The sequence below is a fragment of the Passer domesticus genome, chromosome 20 (genome assembly GCF_036417665.1).
Source record: "Passer domesticus isolate bPasDom1 chromosome 20, bPasDom1.hap1, whole genome shotgun sequence".
NCBI lineage: Eukaryota > Metazoa > Chordata > Aves > Passeriformes > Passeridae > Passer > Passer domesticus.
The window spans coordinates 4,896,085-4,921,341 of NC_087493.1; the positions used below are offsets into that span (position 1 = coordinate 4,896,085).

Below are 25,257 nucleotides of genomic sequence, written 5' to 3' on the forward strand. Positions count from 1 at the left end.
ATAATTTTTGGCCATTTCTGCGATATTCATATACCAACCAGCTCCTCTGCGCCTGGCCGCGCACACGCGTCCTGCCGCAGCCGCTCCCGCAGCGAGCCCGTGACACAAACCCGCACCGAGCCCGTGACACAAACCGCACCGAGCGCCGCGTTCCCGGAACCGGGGGTTATCGCACGGGCCGCGGAGGCTCGGCCCGCCGGGAGCGGGCGGAACCGGGAGCGGGCGGAGCTCCGCACCCGCGCGGGCCGCGGGCCCCAGCGGCTGCTCGCCCCGCGGCCGTTCCGAGCGTCAGCACCACCGGCCGCTGCAACACCGGCCGCGCCCGAGGGACGGACCGGGCCGCTCCGGCTGCCAGGAGTCCCGCCGTCCCTGTCCCTGTCCCCGTCCCCGTCCCTCTCCCCGTCCCCGTCCCTCTCCCCGTCCCCGTCCCTCTCCCCGCCCCGCTCCGTCCCGCCCCGTCCCGCCCCTCGGGCCGGCGCTGCGGCGGCTCGGGCAGGCCCGTCCCCCCGCGGGGCCCGGATTGGCGGCGCCGCCGCCTCCCCGCCGCTGCCGCCGCCCGGCGCGGGCAGGAGCGGCCAGTGCCATGAGCCGGGGCTGAGGCGAGGGGCCGGGGCAGTGCCGAGAGCCGCGGCTGAAGGTGAGGGGCCGGGGCGGTGCCGGCAGCCGCGGCTGCGGTGAGGGCCGGCAGTGCCGGGAGGGCGGCCGGCGGCCCCGCTCCGGTCCCCGCGGGCTGCGGGCAGGGAGGAGCGCAGGGGCCGAGGGCGGCGGTCGGGCCGGGCCGCGGGCGGCTCCGGGGCCGGGCAGGGCGGATGGCGGCCGGGGGAGAGCCGGGAGCCCGCGGGGAGCCGGGCCGGGCGGGATGGGGTCTGCGGGCTCTGCCGAGCCGGGGTGCCCTGGGCAGGAGCTGCCGGAGTACGAGCGACACCTTGAAAACAAGCGACAGAGGAGGCGGCAGCTCCTGCTGAAACCGGGGGAGAATTTTTCGGTTGGCTTTTACCACCCAAGGCGAGGGGTTTCCTGTCTACCAAAATTGTTTCCTCCCTCTTGCCCTAGCTGTCAGCTCCTTGTTTCCTGCTTGTCTTAATTTTCGGTGTCATCTGTGTTATCTTCATTGCAGTTCAGGGGCTAAACCCCTGTACTGTGTCTCTTCAACGTGTGCTAAAGTTCCTCCTGAATGTTTGTGCTGAACTTCTCGGTGGTTTGTATCTGTCAGCAAATGTCTTGAAGAGTTCCTGACCATAATTTTGGGAAATGAAGTATACAGCGATGGTTAATTTAAACTTTTGTATGCCACTTAAGTATTATAACCATAAGATAAATTAGCGTAAGTCTTCAGTGCTGTAAGATTATCTTCTGTTAAGATGCTTTGTCATACTCCTCTTTCAAGATGATATTACCCGTGCGACTCAGGAAAAATAAGGGGTTACAATTTTAGGGGTGTCTATTATTGCAAGAAGATGTTGTCTTTTTAGTGCTGAAATAACTTAATATTCCTAAATTGAATAAAATTCAGGCAGCATGAGTACTCTGTTTTGATTTTTTTGGAACTGAAATTGTGCTAAGTGAGAGGTAAAAGGACTTTACCTTAAACATAAAATGCTGAACTAGTGACTTGAGATGTTAAAATTGACTTTCAACGACTCTGATGTGATGCTCTTTTATGATTTGTGAGAGATTACTACTCTGATTAAGAGTAGATTGCTACTCATATTAATTATGGTCCAAGTAGGTGCTGAGGCTTGAGGTGTTTCTAAAGCAGTGCAGGGTGCTTTCTCCCTTGAGTGGAAGACCAAGAAGTTGATTCTGTGCTCAGAGGTGTCTTACACTGGAGTTTGCTGGGGTATGATATGGCCTGGGAGTTTATTGGCAAAGCTGAGCACGTCTCTTGTGAACACGTCTGGTCTGTGCAAAGAACTTATTGAAATTACCTAGTCCAGGAAAAAAAAATTAATAAAATCCAGAGTTAAAACTTGAAGAAGGACATGGCCCAATAGTGTGTATTGATTGTATACTTCTTTTTGTGTGATAACAACTCTTAAGACTTCCAGCTTTTCATACCAAATGCTTAGTTGTTTCTAATTAAAGAACTTCTAAACCAGCTGTTTTTCAAAGTAAAGAATGTGGAGCAGGAAGCCTGGACATAATGGGTAATGCCAGTAATTTCTCTGTTATGGGAGGTGTAAACAAAGTAATGGGAGATAATGAAACACACTTAGCAAATAAAAGGCTAATATAACTGAAATACATTTAAAATCATGGAGCTAGAGGACTGAGGATGCTCTGTGGCATTCAAACAGCTTTTTAGTTGATCCATTTGGGGACTGTGCTGCTCTACCCCTACGTTCTGTGCCAACTGAGCCAATTCCCTGTGATGAAATCAGGTTTCTCTTGTAGCACATCTGAAAGGCCACCAGAGTTACACTGTGTGGGTGAAGGTGACCAGTCACAGGCATGGCAGTGGCCATAGGTAAGGACATGTTCCCCTGTCCTCTCCAGGACTGAGCTTTAGCCAGTTTCTGCCTGTGAGATGAATGAACTGTGGTGCTGAGTGTGCAGAGTGTAACTGACCCCTGCCCAGGAGCTGAGGAGAAATGAAGACTTTATTAGGATAAACTGTAGGTTCCAAAAGAATGGAGGGGAGGGTGAGTAAATTCCAGTCTTAAACACAGTCTTGGAGCTTGGAAAAGTCCCTCAAATCTCTAGATTTTTATTTTTTTCTTTGGTAAGCTAGAAATTGTGGTATCAGATGTCCACAGTAGTAATGCTAATTCAGTGTGCTCTAAAACGTTTATCCATGAATAAAGGCCTCATGTTCTAGAAACCCTTACTGCCCTAAATGAAACAATCAGATGACAATGTATGCTGGAAAATGAGAGCATAATGTAGGCTTAGAGATTAGAGAAAAAAAGATAAGAGTTAATACTGTGAGCTTCATGAGTGTGTACTTTATTAGAAGAGATGTATTCAGAGTAGAAACCAGCCCTGGAAGTGCACAAGGGTGCCACATGTGCCTGATAAAGGGCATGGACATTTTTAAGTAATGCAAAGTGGACACTTGAAAGGATGTCTTGTGCTTTCGAGGCGGAGGAGGGTAGAACATTGAGCTGCTGAGAGAACAATATCATGTCAGAACTGTTGATACCAAAAAAAAAGTGTACCACTCCTTATTGTAGAGGATTGTGCTAACTGGTTCAGATTCACAAAGTAAAGGGTTTGTTTTGTTGGTTTTTTTTTTTTGGGGGGAGGGTTTGTAATGCAAGTGGTTGAATTAATCATCTTTGCTGGACAAAAATCCCAATTATTGTATCATAAAAATATATGTTCAGCTGTTCTTGACAGAATTGTGAATTATCTCTTTTTGGAGGTCGGCTTCTATAAAGCTTCTGTTAACATGGCAAGCACAGAAGTCTGAAGGCAGAAAGTTAACAATAATTGATCAAAATCCCATTTCCAGCTTAGGACAACAGGACCTGAAGGCTGTGCATTGGCTGGGAGGATTTATCTTCACCCAGCAGCCTCAGCCCCTGCTCCCTCAGAGCCTTGTGAGGGATGAGGGTTGATCTGCAGAGACAGCACTGAAGGGGTATCCTCTTCAGAAGAGCTATAAGTGAATGGATTTGCTTGGGTTTGGGCCAATCTTTGTGTATCACAGCTCCTAAGGTATTAACGTACTTGACAAATGGAATTTTAAGTCTTTTAAGGTGATTTTTATGTTTTCACATAAATCTTTGCTGGAGTTTTGCACTGGACGCTGCCTTGTGCTAACTTGGTCTCATGAGTTTGAATCTATACAGAGCAAAATCTCCTTTCCTTGGTCAGCACAGTAACAATGCAACCAGTGTAGTGCAGGACTCCCAGTCAGACCAGTTCAGGAATGCAGAATCTGCCTCTTTCATCATTTCCTTTAATGGACTCCTTGATGACCATTATCTCTGAAAAATACAAACCAAGTGTCTTAAGTTGAAGCTGCTCAATTGAAGCATCTGAGAGGCATTGCTTGAGGATCTCCTGTGTTAGCCACAGCCAGTCTTGCTTCTGTTGGAAATGGCGAGAGAAAGGAAGCAGAGGAGCAAGTTTGGATGATAGAGTAGGTCAGAGTGACTGAGGGGTCTGCAGTGTGCAGTAATCCCTCTAAGTTTTGCTGGTGTTTTTTCTTCCTGCTTCACCCTCTGGGAGGAGAGAAGTTCCAGGGTGTTGTGTTATTTACCAGTCATGTTTATTCTCTGGGTACTGTTGTCTCTGTTGAAACCAGTTGTTAGTGTCTTTGGAGAGCTATGAGAATATAATGATAAAACAGGGTTTATTCTCTGATCTTGCCTTTCTGCTCCTCAAAACTCCTACTTCTCTGTTCATTGTCTTTCCTATTTAACTCTCTCCTCTCCTGACAGTGAGGTGAGATATTCTGCTATGCAAAGTCCAAATCAATACCCAGTGCAGCTGGGGTTCTAAAAGGGAGAGGACTGATGGACAATGGATAACAGAAGATCAATAAACATGTAAACAGTGGTGTTTCCCCATAAAGGCCAGGAGGGCAGCAGAAATGAATTGTTGTGTGAACCAGGCTTTAATGTGCATTATGCTGTGTCTCAGTGTTTTATGAAGTGTTGTGCTCTCTGACCCTGCTGGTGTTGGATGACAGGAATATTGCAGGAGAATGTCCCTTAGTGCTGTGACTGTGTTACTTGTCCTGCAGGATTGTTGTCCTGGAGCTGTAAGAAGATGGGATGCTCAAGCTTAGAATAGGATCTCTTTCAAGAGTATGGAAATGGTTATTGAGGCATTGGAGAGCTCTTTTAAGGGATCTGTTTGATCTAAAAAATTGTTATATTGGGTTTTAATAGTGGAAATACAAGGCAGAGCTACAAGACTTCAGAACTTACTCTGGATTTCACGTGTTTTGTTTAAATTACACTTCAGTTGTAAAATAGGACTACAAAATTATAAGCAGACAGGTATGGACTCCTTTGATACTGGGAATTTCAAAGCAGATGGTAGAGGAGTGAAATGTGAGCGTGACCTCTCATGAGCTGCAGTAAAGTACTGATCTGAAATTAAATAGAGAGATGTAAAAAACATTCTGTTTCCCTGGAAGCCAGGATTAAGACTGAGAAAAGAAAACTGTTTTTATGAGCTCAGACAGGCTGGAAGAATGAGGGTTCTGTGTGGGGAAGGAGCTGGTGGTGCTCACACGCCTGTGTTGTGGGAGCTGGTGTAGGAAATGCCACAGACATGTGACATGGAGAGACCGTGGAAGTTGTCTGGGTTGTGCTGGCTGTCTCCTGCCTGCGAGCTGCAGCACGTTCTGCTTCCTTGGCCCCTGCAGCCCCAGGTGTGCAGAGCCTGCCTGTGCTGGGCTCTGCCAGGGATCCTTCCCAGACTCCTCTGGCGGCGCCAGGAGCGATGCAGGAGCAGAGCATTGCAGAGCACTCCCACAGCCCTGCCTGCTGTCACCTCCCTCTCCTTGTTCCCATCTCCCTGCCCCACTGTGGCCACGGCAAGGTGGAAATTCTCTCTGGATGCTTTCCAAGCTGGGCATTGCCATTCTGCTTGCTTAATGTGTATCTGTCATCCCTGTTGTCCGCAGTGGCTTCACTTTTTTTCCTGGTACTCTTGTGTAATACTTGGGATTGGTCACATAAATAAATGTACTTTGGTGGGAAATGAAAGTGATCTGTACAACTCTGGACTTGTTTGGAGCTGCTGTGACGTTTGATAAGGCTTATCTTTGTAGGACCTCTTCAGTAGCATTTCTTTTTGTCTAATCATTTCCACACTTCTTCCTTTTCAACTTAACTTGAAGTATTAAACAAAGGAATTGGAAGAAGTAGACAGAACTAAGGGGGAGATAATCCTGAATGTCTGTCAACTCAGAAGCGTGCTGGTTAAAAAATGCTCTGCCAGGTTTTGAATAAACCTTCTGAGCAATGCGTGACAACTTTACAAAAGTATTTTTACAGAAAAGAAAAAAGTGTTACTCTCCTATTTATATGTTATTTTTAGCGAGTAGCCAGAGATGTGGATGGAGAACAGACCAGCTGTGCATACAAACTTTCTCTACTTTGTATTTCCCTTTATTCTCTTTTATCAATCCCTTTTTCACAACAGGTTGAGTGTTCCCAGAAACCTTAACACTGCTGAGAGATTTCAGGCAAGCTGAAAGCAGTGCCTGACAGTTTCAGAAAATTCTGTGAGTGGCTGAAAAGATGCACTAAGAGGTATGTTGTATTTAAAAGTGTAAACAGTCGTGTGGCTCTCCATTTCTTTTGTCATGCATTGGCTATGGTTTTGGAGTATTAAGCAGATTTTATTAACATGTTGGTTGGGCCAATTCTCCAGTTTTACTTTTAAATCCTGTCTATATCCTAGCTATCATTCTTTCTTCCATGTTAAAACTTCACAATTGAAATTATAAAAATGAGTAAACAGTGGTGCTGCCCCATGAGTGGTTTTGCTTTCTTGGGATATATTTTTTTAATCTGCTTCTTCCATCCAGCTCTAAGCAGTGCATTTACCAATGAAAATACCATGGGCTGACTGTTTTGCAAACGTCTTTGTGGACAGCAATGGGTGAGGTGTGAACAGTGGCTCCAGTAACCCCAGCCAAATCAGTGCTGGTTTGTGTGGTCTGTTTGGATCTCAGGCTGCTGAAGAAGGGATTGTCTGTTGGCATGACACTTCTGATCCTTCATGGAGAGAGCTTTTGAGGGGGTGTGGAGGCTGTTCCTCATTTTCACAGAGAGGAGCTCGTGGTGAGGAATGGAGGTGAGAGATTTCCACTTGCACTGCTCAATTCAGTTTCCTCAAAAGAGTGACCAATGTTGTCTAAGGCCTTTGTTGTACAGAGCACAGCAGAGGCAGCTCTGCAGGGATGGGAGCAGCTTCCTCATCCTTCAGTCCTCGCTATTTTGTCACCTTATCCTGGAAGACAGCCTGAGCTGCCACTCCTGCTTGGCTTCTCAGCCCTGACCTCTCTGAGCAATTAAAAGCCTCGTTTACACACCCACACCCTGACCAGTATGTGCTGTGCATACCCACAAACCTGCTCATGGTGCTTGTAATTCAGAGCTTGGCTCTCTTTGATAAACAAATGCCTGGTGGATGAATTAAGCATGGATGTAGCAACATTGCCCTGTGCCTGAAATTAGACTTGCCTGCATAATTCTGTAATTGGACAAGGCAGGATATGGCTCAAAGACACTTATTTCCCTTTGCCCTTTTGAATCCATCTGGTGGTTTTTGCTGTTCTTTTATCTCCCAGCAAATCAAGACCTTAAAATTGATGACCTAAAATTAATTTCCTTGAAGCTGCTTTAATGACACTTCCCTTTCTGTGCATGTGTGTGCACAAAATGTAACCCACATAGAGGGGAGTGCATTCACCCTTAACTGTTTTTTAGCTGGTTGAGACTATAGAAGTTATTTCTAAATGCAGTAGTAGAAACTTTTATGGTGTTGAAGGCATTTCCTGGACAAATTACACTGATGATCCCTGTTTATTGAATAAAAAATATAGGATAAGAAAGGGAAGACTTCAGCTCTTTTTTTACAAGGAAGTAACTGCAAAGGAGAATGACAATAGAGAGTTTGCATTAATACATCTTGAATGTAAAGTAGAACTGGAGTTGTTAAAAATTCATTAAAATTTTTCCAAGCTGTTCATATTGCACTATAAATTCAGCAGGTAACTGGTGAATTTTGGTGTGTATTGCTACAAGCCACCCACCTGCTGACTTTTTTACTTTTCAGCCTGTGGAGTTGTCAGATGAAACTCCTGGAGACAGCTATGCTGATTAATGTTCTCAGAAGTGAGATCTGTGTGTGTTTTACAGCTCCCTGTGTAGCTGGTCAAAATTTAGTATGTGCCTCTCTGAAATAGAGTTTTGGAGGAGTGATTTCATTTACAGAAGTCCCATTGTACTGGTCTACCTGAGGTCTGCCTTCCACTAAGTTAAGGACCTGTGTCTGTGTGCTACGACTGAATTTTACCATACAGTAGCAAAGGTTGAGAGAAAATGAGTAATGGGTGAGGACACTTTTCAAGGAGTGCTGAAAAGTTCAGAAAACCTTTAATGAACTTAAACCTTTTAAGAAAAATTTTATTTTTGTTTAATTTCACACTGGTGGCCTGATTCAGCACTGTGTTGGGGTAGATCCATTCTGCTGAAAAAAGGAGAGGACAGCTCTGGTTATGTTCTTCCCAATCTTATTTTGTTTGCCTTTTTTTGGTAGGGTTTTTTTGGTTTGGTTTGGTTTTTTTGGGGGGTTGTTTTTTGTTTTTGTTTTGAGTATTCACATGACGAATTATCCTTCCAGGCTTGTTATCAGTACCACATTTTGAGAGAGAAAAACAGAGTGGGAAGGATCCCCATATGCCCAAGGACCTCACTTTACCCTCTCGGTGTAGTGACTTCTTTTCTCCTTTGGAGCAATATGTGTCTTTAGGTTCCTGTGAAATGATCATTTAAAGTTGGAATGCCAGCAAAGCTGTTTTTTTTTTTTATCTATCTCCCATGGTTTCTTAGCAATTAGGCATAAAAAAAATATGTTGTGGGAGGTGCTCATAATTTTCTGACTCAGTTGGTTTCAATGGGAGTCAGGCCTGTAAAGCAGCTGTTAAGGTCAGGCAATCTGTAATTGACCTGTCAGATGTTGCAATTAAAGTGTATTGCAGCTGTTAGAAATAGGAGTTACCTCCATTGCTCCTGGAAAAAGCTGAAAAGCAACTGGAAACCAAACCACCAGAAAGCTTTAATATATTTCACTGATTCATTGAGTGCTGCTCTCTTCTGTGTGTAATGCAAGAAACAGAGGGGAATGCAGATGGGGCTGCTGCCTTTGATTTCAGTGCTGTTTGTGGCAAGGCCTCTTTCATGTTCTGAATTACAAAGTCCAGGGAAAATTCTTGCCAATGTCTGTCAATTAATAAGTTTACACCTTGAAATGCTTAGAGGTGTTGTAAATACTGTGGAAAACCTAAGAAAATGTATTTACATGAAAACACACATGGGAATGCTTTTGCCACATATTGTTTTTTGCCTTAATGCATTTGTGATGTGGATTTTGTGAAGTAGTAGGATGTACTGTAATAGAATAATTAGGAATTGTGTAGTTGCTTCAGCCCTGTGCACTTGTGTCTGTCTCGTAGTCCAGTGTTTTTAATCATAAAATGCTCAAGCCGCTCTTTAATTCAAAATTAGTCATTGTGGGATGATACTGAAATGTAACAGTTGCAAGGCTCTAGAAACTTTTGACAGCTCCCCAGAGCCTTTGTCATGACAGTCAGTTGGGAAGCTGGGGAGGTCTGAGTTGGCTGTCCTAATGTTTTTATTGAGCCTCACTTAATATCTGTGCTCATTGAGGGTCTGCAGTGGTTTTGTGTTGTGTGTTTGCTAGGGTTTTTGGCTTTTTTTAATAAGCAAAATGCTTTGTCCTTAACATGGTAAAAATTCAGGTCGTTTGGGGCCATCTGGATTCCATTTCAGTGTCTTGGATGTTGTCTTGTGCTCGCCACTGTCCAGCTGGAAAGCCACAGTGGTGCTGAACTTTTGCATTTTGGTTCCTAGATATTTGAGTTGAACATAAATCTGAATGAGTGTTGTCTTAAGCAGAAAGAGAAATGTCTGGTACTCGCCAATTCCAAATCTGACATTTTATTTTCTGGCTATTCTTAGGACAAGGATTCTTTAGAGTTTGTTTTGTTACCCTGCTATGGATTTTTCTATGGATTAGAAGTTTAAGTATTTTATGCACAGAAGCTGTCATCAGTAGTTTATGATCTCTGCAAAGCTCTTGCTAGAATCTGAGTGAGTCTAGAGCTGCATTAATGTGGTTCTCAGTCTTTGCTGTTGCTGTTTCAAGGTGTTGGTGACTCCTTATGATCTTACTTGTTCCATAATCTGTGTGAACACTGCTCTTTAGTCAGGTAAGTTAGAGCAAAATTTTTTTAACCTTCCTAATAATATTGAAACTAAAAATAACATGATTACCTGCACAGGGCTTTCAGAGAAATCTGGAATTCTAGACCATTTTCTTCCAAAATTAGATCACAAAGAGCTTTTCTGTTCTTGTGGTGCTAATTTATGTTTCTTTTGCAGTTTCCAGGTAGCAGGAAATGCTGGTAATACCTTTCTCCATTAATTTTTTCATGGAATTCAGTGACAGGAGAGACTATTGCATGGCATGGACTGATTGGCAGGACTGCTTCTCTTAGGTGCTGGGAACAATTATTTTAAAGAAACTTTGCACAGAAGCTTGACTTTTGGGTTGAATCACTTTCTTCCTACCTAACTCAAACTTGATGGCAGCTCTTAAAAGACTTGCAAGTTTTGAAGTCCTGTTTATTGGCCTTTTCCTAGCCTTTCCTGTCCTTTGGACCTTGTGGGGATTATGCTTGCAGAAGCTTCTGAGAAATCCTGATCTGTCATAAATGCATTTTCTGCATTTATCAAAGACACTTTTCCTTGGGTAGATGAGATGCAAGGAGGTGAACAGCTGTAATCAATGTGCCCTCTAACAGCAGTTTCCAATGTTAATCTTTGCAGCTTGCTCTGTATCTTCAGGTGCCTTCAGATAATTAATTTTCATGTATTAAGTACAACTGCCCTTCTAGTTAGGTATGAATACTTTATTTGTATTAAATGTAGCCCTCCTCCCTTCCCTAGACAATTTAAGGTTTCTGAAAATAGCCCTGCTTTGGTTTGTTCTTGTTTTGGTTTGTGCCAGCTGCCTGGTCTGTAGATCTTTGCCTGTTTTTTCTAATTGTTTATTTTATTTGAAGAGTTATTACCTTCCTTCTTAGGGATGTGCTAGGTCTGAAACTAAATGCTTCTAGGTATTAAAAACATGAGTGCTATTTAATAATACCAGAGAATATCCCCTTCTGTAATTTTGAAAACAACTCTGAGACCTAAGGAATCCATGATTGTGTACTGTGTTTTTTGTCCTGTCTGCTTAAAAAGCCACAAGGCACCTTGCATGCTAATCCTCTGCAGAACATTGAATTAAAATGAAGGCTGTACATAAGAAATATGAAATTTGATCGATCATTAAAAATCCCCTGAAAAAAAGATGTTTAGATACCTGTGGGTAAATCTGCAGATTCCATTCCTTTTTTAATAATCTCTCATAACTACATTTTACATGGGGACCTAGAGGTTGAGTTACTAATTGGTGCTGCTCCTCTGTGTATCTGAGTTCAGCCTCATGTGGACAAACCTGTTTATTTTTAAAACCTTTTCATATGAAGGGGTGTGATGCTTGTTTTACCTTGGCAGGTACTGGGACTAGTGCTGTAATTTTTTTGTTAGGGAAATGAATGTAAATGTTAAGAGGTCTCTGAATGCTCACTTGCTATCTGTAGGCAGTTCTACCTATTGATGTGCATTTGCACTGGGAAAAAAAAGAGCCTGCAAGACAATTCTGATAAGGCTTTTTAAATTTAGGATTCAGGGCACCTTCTTTTACCTAATTTTGGAAATATGCTTTTCTCTAAGTCACTCGGTCAAAATTTCCCCTAAAGATTTCATAGTGACCTTTAATTTAATCGCAGGTGTGGGCAGAGTTTTCAGCTGTGGACAAATCCACAGAGGTTTTAGATAATCTTTTATCAGATTAATGAGGAGGTGATTTTTTTTTTTCACTGAGATAAGAGAGCAAGTTACAATTCTGCACAATTTAACCTCACCATTTACTCTTTCCACAGGGTGTCATTTTTTACGTGTAAACTTTTGATGCTTTATTATTATAGAAATCCACCATGTTCTGTTGAGGTGCAGAACTTGTGCAGCACCAGAAGATGCTGATGTAGACTCTTTTCCCCTTTAGAAGAGAGCAAAAGCAGCAGTTATATATTTATTGCTCAGAACTGTAAGACCATTGTTGGGGTTTTGAGAAGCCAGCAGCTTGAGGAAAGTGGGAAAAGCTGGCTTTAGCTGGCTCTGAGCTTGCCCTTGTTTTAATGTGTCTATTTCTGAATCCCTGCTGCAGAAATTTCAGATCTAGGTCTGTAAACTTGTCTTTTTCTGGGGCATTTCTCTTCTCACTTGTGGCCAAATTAGTTTTTTTAGGTAATTTTGATGCCAGCAACTAGCTACCTGTTATATTTCAGCATAATTTTAAGGACAGCAATATATGTTACAGGAAGTTACTAAAACTCCAAAATCTGTGATGGAGGGTGGGGTGGGGGGGAGATAGGGTGGTGGTTTGTTACTGTTTTATTTTGTTCTGGAAACTAATGAAAGATCCCTTTGAACTGTTTAATGTGAAGTGTTTTGGAAGAAAAGGGTGGTATCTGTTGCTTGCAATTACAAATGATAAACAAGAATATAGCTCATAGGAGGAGAACACGTGAATGGAGAAAGTATTATGTATGTACTAGAATTTTTATTCATTCTTATTGTGCCAACTGGGAGTAAATGTTCTTTAATATAATTATACTCTGGTGCAGTTTGAATCTGTTCCAAAGAGCAGAGCTTTGCCTAAAAGCTTCTTTTATTTCTCCTGTTAGGGAAAATGTTGGATTTCTTTAAAATGCTGCTTCACTTCAGCCTTCAGAAAATCATTAAATAAGAAGAAATTAGATTTTTCTGAGTTTCTGGAGAACCTTTAACTGCTTAGCTTTTTGTGTTTCTTAAAATGGGACTGTAGTGCAGCTTTTAAAGTTTTTAGTAAGTGGTGTGTCATGGAAGGAGAATAGGAAATAATAATTATTCTTTTATCAGTAAAGGCAGAGGAACTAACATGGTAGCTGACCTTTCTTAGGTCTTTGGGGAAAATGTTAATATAGAATATTAGCTTAGCTAACATTAAACAATTTTTGCTTGATTATTTTTGAAGTGTTGTAAAGACAAGCTTGGGGACCTCGGCAGCAGCAACAAAATTTCACTAACTTTGTCTGCAACAAAATTCCAGTAGTTTTCAAGACTCCTTATTTGCCATTGCTATTTTAATTGAATTTTCTGTTCTGGACTTAAAATGACTCTTACTCTTTCTTTGATAGGTTTATAATTTTCATTACATGTATAATCTCATTGACAAAACTTTAAAATTTTGCTTAGGATTCTCTTTTTAAGTATACCTAAGCATACTAAAATGCAGATTATTTTGCTCAAATTTTTCTGAACTTGAAAGCATTTGCACAAAAATGTTTGGGTTTTTTAATGATGCTCAGAGAGCTCCTGCTGGAGGTGTTTCAGCTCTCACCCAGCTGAGTTGTGCTGGCCTGGGTTACTCTGTCAGGGTATGTGCTGTGTGTGTGTTATGATCCATGGTGGGTGGCCCCATCAGTTTTGGCCATGATCTGGGACTGGCTTCTGCTCAACACATTTAAAACACAGTCTTTTAATAGTACTTGATATTGATATCAACTTTTTCACTTCTGCCCTTGGATTTAAAACAGGTTTTGTTGGTTTTGTTTTTTCCCTCTTCACCCCCCACCTCTGTATCTCAAATCCAGTTGCATGAACTTGGAAAGTGAAGAGAACTTCCTTCTTGTTCCAGATGGAAACTGAGCTCTAAAGCCTTATCTCCAGGCTGGGTAACTGGATCCCTGACAGGAAGGTTTCACAGGGCTATTGTGTGACAGTAATTACCAACCCTGGCTCTGTAGTTCATTTAAAAGTAATGACTAGTGGATGTAAAAGGAACAATAGATGTTAACTATGGAATACATTAACTCATGGAGATGCCAGGGGAATTTAATTGATCATAATTAGAAATTTGAATGGGGATAGGAAAGAACGTTGAATTTTGCATTTTGTATCCCTTCATTTTTTTGTCTTTTATGATATAGATCTGCTGAATGAGATGAAGTCCATGTGACAGACAATGTCCCAGCAGCTGTGCTCTCTGCTTCAGGGAGGGCATTCTGGGCTAAATGGGAATTGGCTTTACTTCTGTGACAAAGCAGTACATTTCACTAATATTGTGCTTCATTTTGAAGGACCTGGAATGGAGACTTTTTGCTCTTAACAGAAAATTTGGTCTGATGCTGAGAGCTCTGTTACTTATTTTAATTAAGTACAAAGAATTGCAGCAGTTCTCCCACATATCTCAGTGTTGGAAGGCAGATACTGCTTGAATCTTTAGTAAATCAAACAGAATCTAGAATTTCTGGGAACAAATATGAATTTCAGATCATTTTGCCTTGTGTAGGTGTTCCCTGTCTGAGAAAGATTCATGTGCTGCTGGCCTGGTTTGGAACATGGCTGTAATGTGTTAGTGGGGTCCTGGTTCTGTTGATACAAAATCTCTCACTCTCTCCATAAGGAAGCTGCAGACATTGTCTAAAACAAATATACTGCTTCTTCTTCCTGCCAAATGGAGGATAAATTTAGAGTATGAAGTGTCTACCTGTTTTGAGTCTGACACTTGAAAATTACTATCATGTAATCCAAAATTATAAAAAAGGCCCCATTAATCCTAAAGAGTAGCTGGGTGTTTTTACCCGTCTGCCAAAGCAGGAGCTGCCTGTTGGATGAGTGATGGCCCAGAAGGGTTACTGGGGAAAGCAGAGGCATAACCAGTGCCACAGCTATTCACAGGGAAAGATGTTTCTCAGTCTGCATGAAGTCGAATTGTAGCATTATCAGTAATGAAGTTGGTTGTTTCCTGAACAGCACTTAGGACTTGTTCTTCTGGTGCAGGTGACAGATACAGGGGAAAGTGTTGCAGTGCTGTTTAATAACCTGTGAGGCTTTTCCTTTACTTAGGAGGAAAGGAATTTGTTTTGTGGAAAACACATGTTTTGGTCTGTGTTTAGTAGCAACAAAAATACAAATGTTGAACCTTGTTGCACATTTTTCTGAAAGCATTTTGCTAATACAGTGCACTCTGTACCCCTTCCCCCTCATGAAGATGTTGTAATAAGCAATAGCAATGTGGTTGGAGTAGTTGGCTGCTGCAAAGCATGTGAATTTAGTTACCCAATCCAGCCTGTTTCTCGAGCTAAAGGATTATGACTAAGTGTGGTATATGGAACTTTGACCTTTTAAGTTAGTTCCTAGTGTGCTGCTTTGTTGTTTGAATCGCTTTCTACATTGTTAATATGAAAAGAATTGCTTTGCTCTATAAAGTTGGTGGGATAATTCTAAGCTCTTGGATGGACTGTGTTTTCTCAGGGCTGTGAACAGGTGCTTTCTGGGGCACAGCTGAAGAAGGGTGGGGTGTGTTTGTCCACGGCAGGAGGAGGGAGCAGAAGGGTGTTTATGCTGCTGGGCAGAAGCACACACTGCTGGGTGCTTGGCTCTTCTGTGAACTCCCAATTAGTCATTCCTGGGAAGGAGCACGGCTCCTGCAGTGACACTTACAAGAGGTGTCATGGCCTAGCCCACACCTGGCCTCTCCCTAGGTGTCCCTGTTTGTCACCAGGTGCATCACAGCGTGGTGGAGACGTCTTGTCACCCAGGCAAAGACATCCTCAGCTGCACTGCTGCCTCCCTGCTCACAGGAAAGGGCTGGGCAAGGAATGTCTGTCCCAGGCAGCTGCACTCCCCGTTTGCCTGGCTCACTGTTTCCTGTTGTTGGAGCTTTAAAAGCAGTGCCTGTAGGTGAGGATTATAAACTGCTCCTCTGTGGGAGATGGGGATGCAGTGCCTTGAGGTCAGAAGTGGAAATGGCAGCAGTTGGTTGGCAGCTATCTCATTCCACCCTGCAACAGCATTCAAAATTCAAACCTCTGGGGGAAAGGAATTCTTTTCTGAGCAGCCTTCTTCCCTTCTGGGTAAAAGTTCATGTTTTGAATCATTTGAAGCCTGAGAATGGAAGACTGTTAGTCAGATCTGCCTGCCACATAATAAAACTAATACCTTGCATCTTCAGAATCAACAGAAAAACCTTAAAGAAGCAGCCAGAGAATGGGGAACAGTGTGGCCTTCAAAAGAAGGGCCAGTGAAAACCTGTGTTTCTGCAAGTACCAATATAATCTGCATACAATCACTTTGGAATTGTGCCACTTAGATAGTGAGGCTGGAGCATCAGGTCTTCAGACAGCTGGGAGAGGTGCTGAGGAGCAGGGGAAGGAAAATGAGTGAAAAAAAATGTCACCAGAAATGAGTAAGAAGTGAATCTGTTAAAATGATTTAAGGGGTAAAAATGTGTGGTTCAAGAGCCTGATGAAATAGCTTTATCAAAACCTAACACTTACAGAAAGAGCTGTCAAGGAAAAACTTCTCAGCATCTGCTTTGGGAAGAAAAAACAAAACAAAAGCCCAAATCCACAATAAAACAGAGATTGTGTTCAGGAATGGATTGAAAACATGTCTTTTATAGGACATAATTTGTGGTACAGTAACGTGCTTGAGGTAGACAAATACTGGTTAATCAAGAATTTCCTTCCTTTCTCTGTTAAGTTAATCATGATGTTAAGAAAATCTTGCTTGTTCAGTAAGCAGTAAAATCTCTTTTCAGTACATTTGGTGTGTGCAAGTGAAGTTCATCTGTTTCAGGTCATTAGCACTGCATTAGCACAGCATGGCAACTGGTGTTTAAACACCAGCTAATTAATGTTCAGTGTAAACACAGTGTGCTAAAGAGCTATCCAAACCCATGAAGTTCTAGCTGGTACAAAATGCCACAGTGAAAATGCCATTGGGGGGGGAGAATTGCTAATCTTTTTCTCCCACTTTCATAGATTATTAATAAATGGTTAAGGCTGAACAGCAGAAAAGAAAGGGTCAAACTGATGCCAGCAGCATTGTGTGCAAGGAGGATTTTGTCGTTATATTTGTGGGTTTTGATGTTAGTTTGTTTTTTCTTTCCTTAGTGTATAGTGTTGTGATGGCTCAGTGACCTGGAAAATGTGTAGGGTTTTTGTACTTTCAGATTTTGGTGTGTTAGTTTTGCAGTTTCACAGCTGGGCCAAAATATTAAACATGTGTGATAGCTGATGGCCCAGCACTGTGGAAATGAGGTTGGACACATATCTTGTCCAGTAGTATTTTTTCCCCCTCTCCAAAATAAATTTGGGTATGTTTGTCCAACAACTCTGGTAATTTGCAGTCTGACCCATGTGAAATGGAGCCATGTCTATGGTGGACAGCAGACACAAGCATGGATTCTGTCTGCTGGTGGTTCCCAGGTGTGCTAATCCAGCTGGGAAATGAGAGACCAAATTTCTTACCAACATTAGCACTCACCAAGTTATACATACAGGTGACTGAAAAGTGTACATGTAAACTTCAGGTAACTGAGGGTTCTTAATATTTGAGTAAATAACTACTTGATCCACAGATGTAGTAAGAAAGGTAGCAACCTGCTGAGCCCCAGGTGGGCTGGAGGCACATCCCCATCACTGAAAGGAGCTCTCTGTTAATGCTGGGAATGGGCCAAATGGATTTTGGGGAGGACAGAAGAAAACATCCATTATAAAAGCTGAAGTCAGAAGTGATCTTTAGAAAGAATTTCTGTCTCCTAAGCAGTCATCAGAGCAAGGGTGAGATGTCAAGTGGAAGCTTGACCAGGGTCTGAATGTTTCTTTTGGTCCTTTGAACCCAAAGTGGCTCACTGTCATATGCAACAGAAACGAGACTTAAAAAAACCAAACAACCAAACCCTGAAAATGAAATTTCTGAAGGCTTTGCCTGAAGCAGGTTAATATCCAGCTCCTTCTGTACAGCATGCTTGGGAAGTTCATAATTGCTGGAAGAAGTAAGGAATTGTCAACAATTTAGGAGCCATAAAATGGACAACTATAGTGCGTAGGAAGTTGTGTACAGATACTCGCTCTGAATAAGCTGTGTAGCAAAGATCTGCTGTTTTAAAACGTTTAACCCTGCTTAGTTTAGTGACAGGTTAAAAAATGTTTACATGAGCAGCTCTGCTAGGAAGTAGAAAGGGCTACAGCCTTGAGTAGGATGATGATGCCGAGCAGGTGGCACTGGCTTGCAGGATAATACAATCTGATATCACAACTGTTTGTGAAGTGCAATTTCTTCACTGCCACATAATCATTCTTCTGAACTGCTCTTTAAACGTCAGCAAAGGCCTCGCATTAATTCAGCTTGACAGTTTGATTACAGCATTTTAACAGCTTCTGAAAAATAATTCGGTTACTGAAGTGGTAAACTCGCTGCCTTGGCAGTGGAGATAAAGTGCTGCCTCCCAGCTGGAGAGGCAGAGCTAATCCTGTAATTCCTGGTCCATCTCTGTCGGTGGTCACCAGTGCTTTGGATTAAATGCATGTTATTTCCTCTCCATGTAAATATATGCTAAATTCCCTTTCATGGGTCAATAAAATGCTTAAATAATGTGCTCCCCACACAATGACCTTTACATATTTCTGACCTTGCTTTGAGTTTCAAATTGTCTTTATTTATAAGGTATAAAGCATTAAGTATTGCATGTAGAAGGGACTGCGAGTTAGGAGTGAAGAATTTCAGTGTGTTGGGGTGGGATGGCGCTCTGGAACTCTGAGGTACATCTGGCAGGGAAAATAGAAGGGTGGTGCTTCAGAGATGAACTGTAATTTCAGTGCACTTGAGGATAAATTTAACAGCCTGGTGTGTTTTAATATTGCCATTTTGTGGTATGTGGAAGTATGTTAAGTGGCACACAGCAACCTAGATCTGTGATTTTCAGCACAGGCATCTCCTGCTTCTTTTTTGTTGGTGTGAATTGGCTTGGGATTTTTTCCTGAGTAAAATTGTGTTTGACTTAATGCTTGAAAATAAGGGTATTTGAAGCAGGGCAAAATGCATTTAATGTGGTGATATGTTTTCTTCCCAGACTCTGACGCATCTCTGGAACCTGCAATGACAAGTCGGAACAGTAGCCATGCAGACAAAACTGGTGAAATGTCCTCAAAGCAGTCAACACCAAAAGTGCAGGTCCAACGATCTGTCTCCCGAGAAACCATCACAATTCATTTCTCTGCATTTGGGAAGGAGGAAGAAGAGGAGGAAGAGGAGTTTAAAGAGTTTCTTGATGAGGAACTAGATGACCAAAGCATTGTAACAGCACTTGAAGCCAAGGAAGACCTCTGCTTTGAGCATACCGGCCATGACCTTTTTGGTCCAGCTACCTCGCTTAACGTGGCCAACTCTGCATTACCGCTGTCCTCACCGCCTGCAGTCCTGCCAGCTGCAGAAACTGTAAAGCTGTTGGATTCTCCTTCCCCATCCCAAGTACTCAGTGCAGTGCCACCAGTCCTGTCTCCATCGTCACACTCATGTCACACATTCGGCTCATCAGGTGCAGCAGCACCACCTGTGGAACAGAAATCCAGTCTGTCTTCCCCGTCCTCATCCCCTTCCAGATCAGTCGCCTGCTCTAGTGGATCATCCACAGTTTCTAGTTCAAAGCCTTTTAAGGGGTTAGTCAAGTCCTTTTCAACAGAAGTGGAACCAAAAGAACCCACCCCACCGATGCGACATAGACACTTAATGAAAACCTTGGTGAAATCTCTGTCTACAGACACTTCTAAGCAGGAGTCTGAAGCTGTGTCTTACAGGCCACCTGACTCGAAACTGAACTTGCATCTGTTCAAACAGTTCACTCAACCTCGAGCTACAGGTGGTGATTCTAAAACTGCCCCCTCCTCTCCATTAACATCCCCCTCCGACACTCGTTCCTTTTTTAAAGTACCTGAAATGGAGGCTAAAATTGAAGATACGAAGAGACGCCTTTCTGAGGTAATCTATGAGCCTCTTCAGCTGCTCAGCAAAATAATGGGTGATGAAAGTAGTAGCCACAGGCCCAAAGCCTTATCTTCAAGTGCTTCAGAACTCTCAAACCTTTCCAGTTTGAATGGCCATTTGGAAAGCAATAACAACTACAGCATTAAGGAGGAGGAGTGTGATTCTGAAGGGGATTTCTCTGGGGGTGACTTGAGCCTGACTACAAGCGATCAGTCAAGAGGGGCAGAAGAACATACGAAAGAGATGGAGACTAAAAGCTCTCAGTCTGCAAGCACAAAGGATGTGGGGTCAAAACCTTCACTTGTACTTGAAAAATGTTTGTTGTCTGCACTAGTGAGCAGGGAGGATGAGGAGTTTTGTGAACTGTATTCCGAAGACTTTTTCTTGCTAGAGGAAGAAAGCAAAACTGATAAACCTGCTGAAACTGTGGTGGAACCTGAGATGACTGAGGAAACTGTTACTATGCTCAGTAGTGAAGATGAAAATAATCTGGATGTGCAACAGTCTGAAATACCAGTGAAAACTTTATACTTATTAATACTGTTAGTCTATGCTTACCTTATTATCCCTCTCCCTAGCTATTTAAGTGGACTTTTACTTGGAATGGCCCTTGGATTTATGGTAGCTGTCTGTGTGATTTGGCTTCTTATTCCACGTACTCATGAGTATCTCAAATTGCATAAAAGCATGAAAAAGCGATGGAATACAGGAGCTCTAGACATCAAAGAACCTGAAATACTGAAGGTGAGGTTCTGGCATTTTGTGTGTGTGTCTGTGTGCATTATTTTGGGTAGAAGGAATAAACTAGATTTATCCTGAGGGTGTAAATGAGCTGAAATATCCCCATTTGTAAATAGTTTTTTAGGGTCAACTGACTTTGGCAGGGGCACAAATGGTTTAGTATCCAAGAATATGTAAGACTGCAGTGTCTTTAGGGATTAGTAGAAAATGGAATTTCTTCAAAAGTGAAAGGACAAATGGCTTTGGTGATAGGTTTGAAATGATCCAGCTGAAATACTGAGAGCAAGTAGTGTCAAAGTTGAGTGTGTAAAATAACATTTGTGCTTGAAGCTGTGTCTTGGGAGAAGTATTTTGTTTTTGGGATATTTTGCTGTCTAGGCAGTAATTTGTTTGTCTGCTCTGTTCATAAGCAGAGACAAAAGCATTGTGTTCTAGTGGAGCATAGAGAGTTGGAGAGCATATGGGTCGTCCTCAAACATGAGCTAATTGAAATGTGAGGAGAAATTATGGTTCAGCAAAATGGGTCTGAGAGCTGGGTTTTGAATGAAAGTTTGTCCTACCTGCTCTCTGCCCTCCACTAGTTGTGGAGATATTGGAAGTTTGCTGTCACTTTGTGTGTCACCTTGCTGCCTGTCCAGCTGTGATCCACCCAACTCCTCTGTTCCTTCAGTGCTTCTGTGCTGCCCTCCTAATCTCCATCTGTGATGAATTAATATTTTCCCAATTTCAGAATTCTAAGCAATAAAAACATCTACTGGTTTCTGATGTGCGGCAGAAGCATTTCTGAGTGCTGGTGGTATAACCTTCACTTGATATCACCTGCTGATGAGAGTATCTGTGGAGGCATTTTTTGTATTTGTGTAAATATTAAATTGAGCTGTTTGAAGGTGCATCCCCAATTGTAGCAGCACAAAGGTTTAATGGATTTAAATTCAGATGGGTATATACTGTAGAATCTATAATGTATTGATGGCCAATTTCATGTGTCTTTAGGTAACTGAAAAGTTAGAAAAACAGAATATAAAACTCTACTTTTGTTGCATAACAGTGGTAATTGCATGTCTAGCCCTTATTCTACCTTGGTGTTCCCTTTTTTTTGTGAATGATACGAGTTGTGGTTATAGTGAATTCAGACTGAACACTCCTGTCTGCCCAACTGAATTACCTGCTACTCCCACGTGCAAATGTTAGGCTGTCTCTGTGTTAGGCTATTTCTGAGATGTCAGCTTTTGCTCAGAAACCTTTAAATTATATTTTAGTGCTTTTATTGAGAAGTTACATCTTATGAAAATGGCTGTAGGCAAGAAATGAACAGCGCAGAGAAGTCTGCATAAATGTAGATTAATGGGTTTTATGACCTGATGAATGTTTCTTTTGTTCATAACACACAAAGTAATTGTCTTTAATATGTAAATGCTTCAGGAGTTTACAATTCAGCTCTGCCCACGTTGTAGTGGAACATAATGTAATATGATTTAGCAGATTGCAAGTTATTATTCCCACTTCATACAACTATGTTCTGTTTACATCTGTCAAAATGAGTACTGGACAGCTTAGATTCTCTCAAAAGGCAGCTAAAGACTTAATCTGTAACAAAACTCAGGGGAATATAGGAAAATCAAACTTGATGCTCTTGCATAAAGATGTTCTTTCCAGAACTTGTTGGTCTGGTATTCTGGCCTGGACTGCTGCTGTGCAATTATGATAAATGCTCTAAGATCCCTTCATATGGGGCTCACAGGGTTGGGATTCTGCCAAGCTGCTGTCAAGTTATTTTTGTACAAGTATGTGTGCATCCTCCCCCATGTAAACATTGTTTGAGAGGTTTGCATTTCCTAGGTTTCGAAAACTAGTGCAAAATTCCCCTCAGCAATTGCTGAAATACTTGAACAGATTATTGTCTCCCACAAAACTGTTCTTGGCAGTGGGAAAAAGTAAATGACTCTTGTGCTGGTAAGTGTTTCTGTAGGTGTCTGTACTTCAGTCAAATGTCCTTGGTACTGGGGGGAAACATCCCCCCAGCCAGAAAATGCACAAACCCCCTGAATCTTCATTGCATGTTTTTGTATCTGCCTATTCCCTTAGTTTTCAGTTCTCTGGCTCCCTTTTTATCTTTTGGGGATTTTTTGGGTTTTTTCTCTGCCCACATTTTTTCCTTCTTTAATCCATTAGTCTTTTCTAACTTCCTTCTTGGCCTTTCAGCTCTGCGTTCTCTTGTGTTGTGCTGACTGATATGAAAGGTTTTAAGTAACAGCTAAAATGGAAATTATATATTTACCCTTTCCATTAGAAAGAACTTTTAGGAGAACGCAGTGGCAGTGCCTGCTGGAGAAATGGAGGCTTTGAGCCCCAGCTGTACAGAAAGAGGAGGCTTTTAATCAGTGTGCTATTCCTGAGAACCATCCAAGGGATTTCACGTTTGACAGTGGCCTCTGGCAGATAAATGTTTCTTCTAGTTAAGGTGGTGGTTGTTTCTCCTGCCTTAGACCTTTTTTGTGTCTTTGGATTCCCTGTGAAAGAAGCTCAAAAAATGCATTATATTTTCCCCTCATTTATGAAGCAAAATACTATTGAGGTATTATAAAATAGTGGTAACAAGAGGGATAGTAATACAAGTGCATGATTTGAGTGATCAACAGTCTTGAAAAAATTTTGGTGCTAAAACAGTTGATAATATAATTTAATAAATAATGGCTATTAACCAGTTCATATGACTGAGAAACTTTAGAGACAGTTTTAATCCTGATTTGGGCTTGTATTGTGAAAATGGCATTTGCTGATTCTTTTATTTATGTATTTGAAAGTATCATAAGTAATGATTTTAATTTATTTTTACCCACAGGCCAGGTTTGTTCCCCCAGCCCTCTGGATCCTTCATAAGGATCTTTTGCAGTTCTCCCTATCCTCCCCTCTCAGGTTGTAACACACCTGAGACCTTAAATAAGTAACACGAGAAAGTTGGTACCTACAAGGCCTGACTGTGCAGTTCTTGCATGAATTATTCTATTGAACTGCAGTTTAATAAAATATTTGGAGCCCAGAGTCAGGAAAGGAAAACCAAACTGAGGGGGACTTTTAAAGCTGTTTTTGTCGTGTCCCATGAGCTGGGTGCTCCCGGGCGGAGCAGGGGCAGAGCCATGGGCTGGAGCTGTGGCCTGGGCTGGCAGAGCCCTGGGCTGGAGCTGCGGCCTGGGCTGGCAGAGCCCTGGGCTGGAGCTGTGGCCTGGGCTGGCAGAGCCCTGGGCTGGAGCTGTGGCCTGGGCTGGCAGAGCCCTGGGCTGGAGCTGTGGCCTGGGCTGGCAGAGCCATGGGCTGGAGCTGTGGCCTGGGCTGGAGCTGTGGGCTGGAGCTGTGGCCTGGGCTGGCAGAGCCCTGGGCTGGAGCCGTGGCCTGGGCTGGCAGAGCCCTGGGCTGGCAGAGCCCTGGGCTGGAGCTGTGGCCTGGGCTGGCAGAGCCATGGTGCTGCCCAGCCCCAGGAGCAGCTCCGTGTTCAGGGCGCTCTCCAGCCTCATGGCCAGGCACATTCTGCTGGGAGCGTGGAGCAACTGCTGGCCTTTAGAAATGGAGATCACAGGATCAGTGTAAATGGCCAGCAGCTGCACCCTGGCATATGACTATGGTCATTGTCCTCCCAGAATTACTAAATTTCTTATTTTAACAACTTTGCTGGAACAGAGGAGACCTATCCTACAGTCGCTCCTCTCCTACACAAGGAAGTCCATTGTTGCTTCAGTAGTTTGGGAGAATTTATCTGTTGCTAGCACGTTATGGTAACACAATTTCCCTGTTTGGGTGCATTGCAAAACTGTTTCCGTGGGCTGTGAATCTTTTGTTCCAATTTGGTTTTGCAAAAAGAGAGGCAGAGGTAATTCTGCTGAAATTGTTCTTAAAGTGCAGGAACTTTGGAATGACTTTAGGGGCTTCTTGGATAAACTTCTCAGTGTTTTTTAAGCTAGTTTACAGAACTGAAGATCACTGAAGTGAGAAGGCAGGTGGTGTTGTTTCCTCCTTTAACACTGTTAGATAAAATTTCTGTGGCTGCCACATGTTTTCAATTTCATTAATAGAGGGAAGAATGGCCATTTAGTGAAGCTGACATTTTACTGTCAGCTATGCAGTGTATCTCTGTAACAAATAACATGAACATCTGAGTGCAAAGAAGAAACTTCATCCTTAGAAATTAGAAAAATAAATTTTATGTTCAAGGAGGGTTTGCAGTAATGTGCTGTCTCTTTCATCCCTCCTGTTGTCTGAAAATAAAACCCCAAATACTTAAACCTGAGCTTGGTTCTCCAGTTGCTGATAACCTGGTGGTTGTGCTGTGTTTGCACTTCTGTTGGGTTATGGGTGAGCAGGGGAGGCACTACAGGGTGTGAGAATTGTGTGTTTGGCAGACTGTACAGCTAATCCATTTGTTTGAACTGGAAGGCCTGAACACATGGTAGATATCAGAAAACCAGGAGGGATTTTTACTTACTTTGGCACAGGGAAGTCAGGATTTTGATGGGTAAGTCATGTGTTGTTTTCATCACAGCTCCGTCTCAAGCAGGCAGTTAAAGGAATGTCAGGTGCAGTCTGACCTTCCTTCCTGGGTACCACATGTACCCACAAGTTTCCAACCTTTCTACTGGAAATAGAAAGCTTATTAGACTTAGAGAAAGGGCTCCTGTGACTAAGCTTCCTATAATGACCCACTCTCCAAGCAGCCCTTGCTCTGTGCCAGCTGGTGTTGGCTGAACGGCCTTCCAGGAGAAGGCAAGAAACTTCTGAGGCAGCAAATTCCCATCTGTATGTTTGCCTGGCTGCAGGCTCCAGACTTTGTCTGAGCTAGAAATAGCTTGGAGATCTGATGGGGGCAGGTGGGAGTAGCTCCAGAGATCTGTGG

The 25,257-nt window shown here is 42.7% G+C and overlaps 1 protein-coding gene across 3 annotated transcripts in view; it reads left to right on the forward strand.

Moving 5' to 3' along the window:
- Positions 1-481: 481 nt before the first annotated feature.
- The window catches only part of TEX2 (testis expressed 2), a 43,227-nt gene continuing 18,451 nt past the window's right edge, over positions 482-25,257 (forward strand). For 2 of the 3 annotated variants that reach the window (XR_010349555.1, XM_064395149.1), the window contains exons 1-2: positions 482-637; positions 18,721-20,375. Coding sequence is in view for 2 of the 3 variants with exons in the window: in XM_064395149.1 (XP_064251219.1) it covers positions 18,747-20,375 (1,629 nt within the window). In the remaining variant the exon portion in view is untranslated. Of the gene's footprint in view, positions 638-6,105; positions 6,216-18,720; positions 20,376-25,257 lie in introns of all 3 variants that reach the window. The other variant, XM_064395150.1, reaches the window with a different exon arrangement.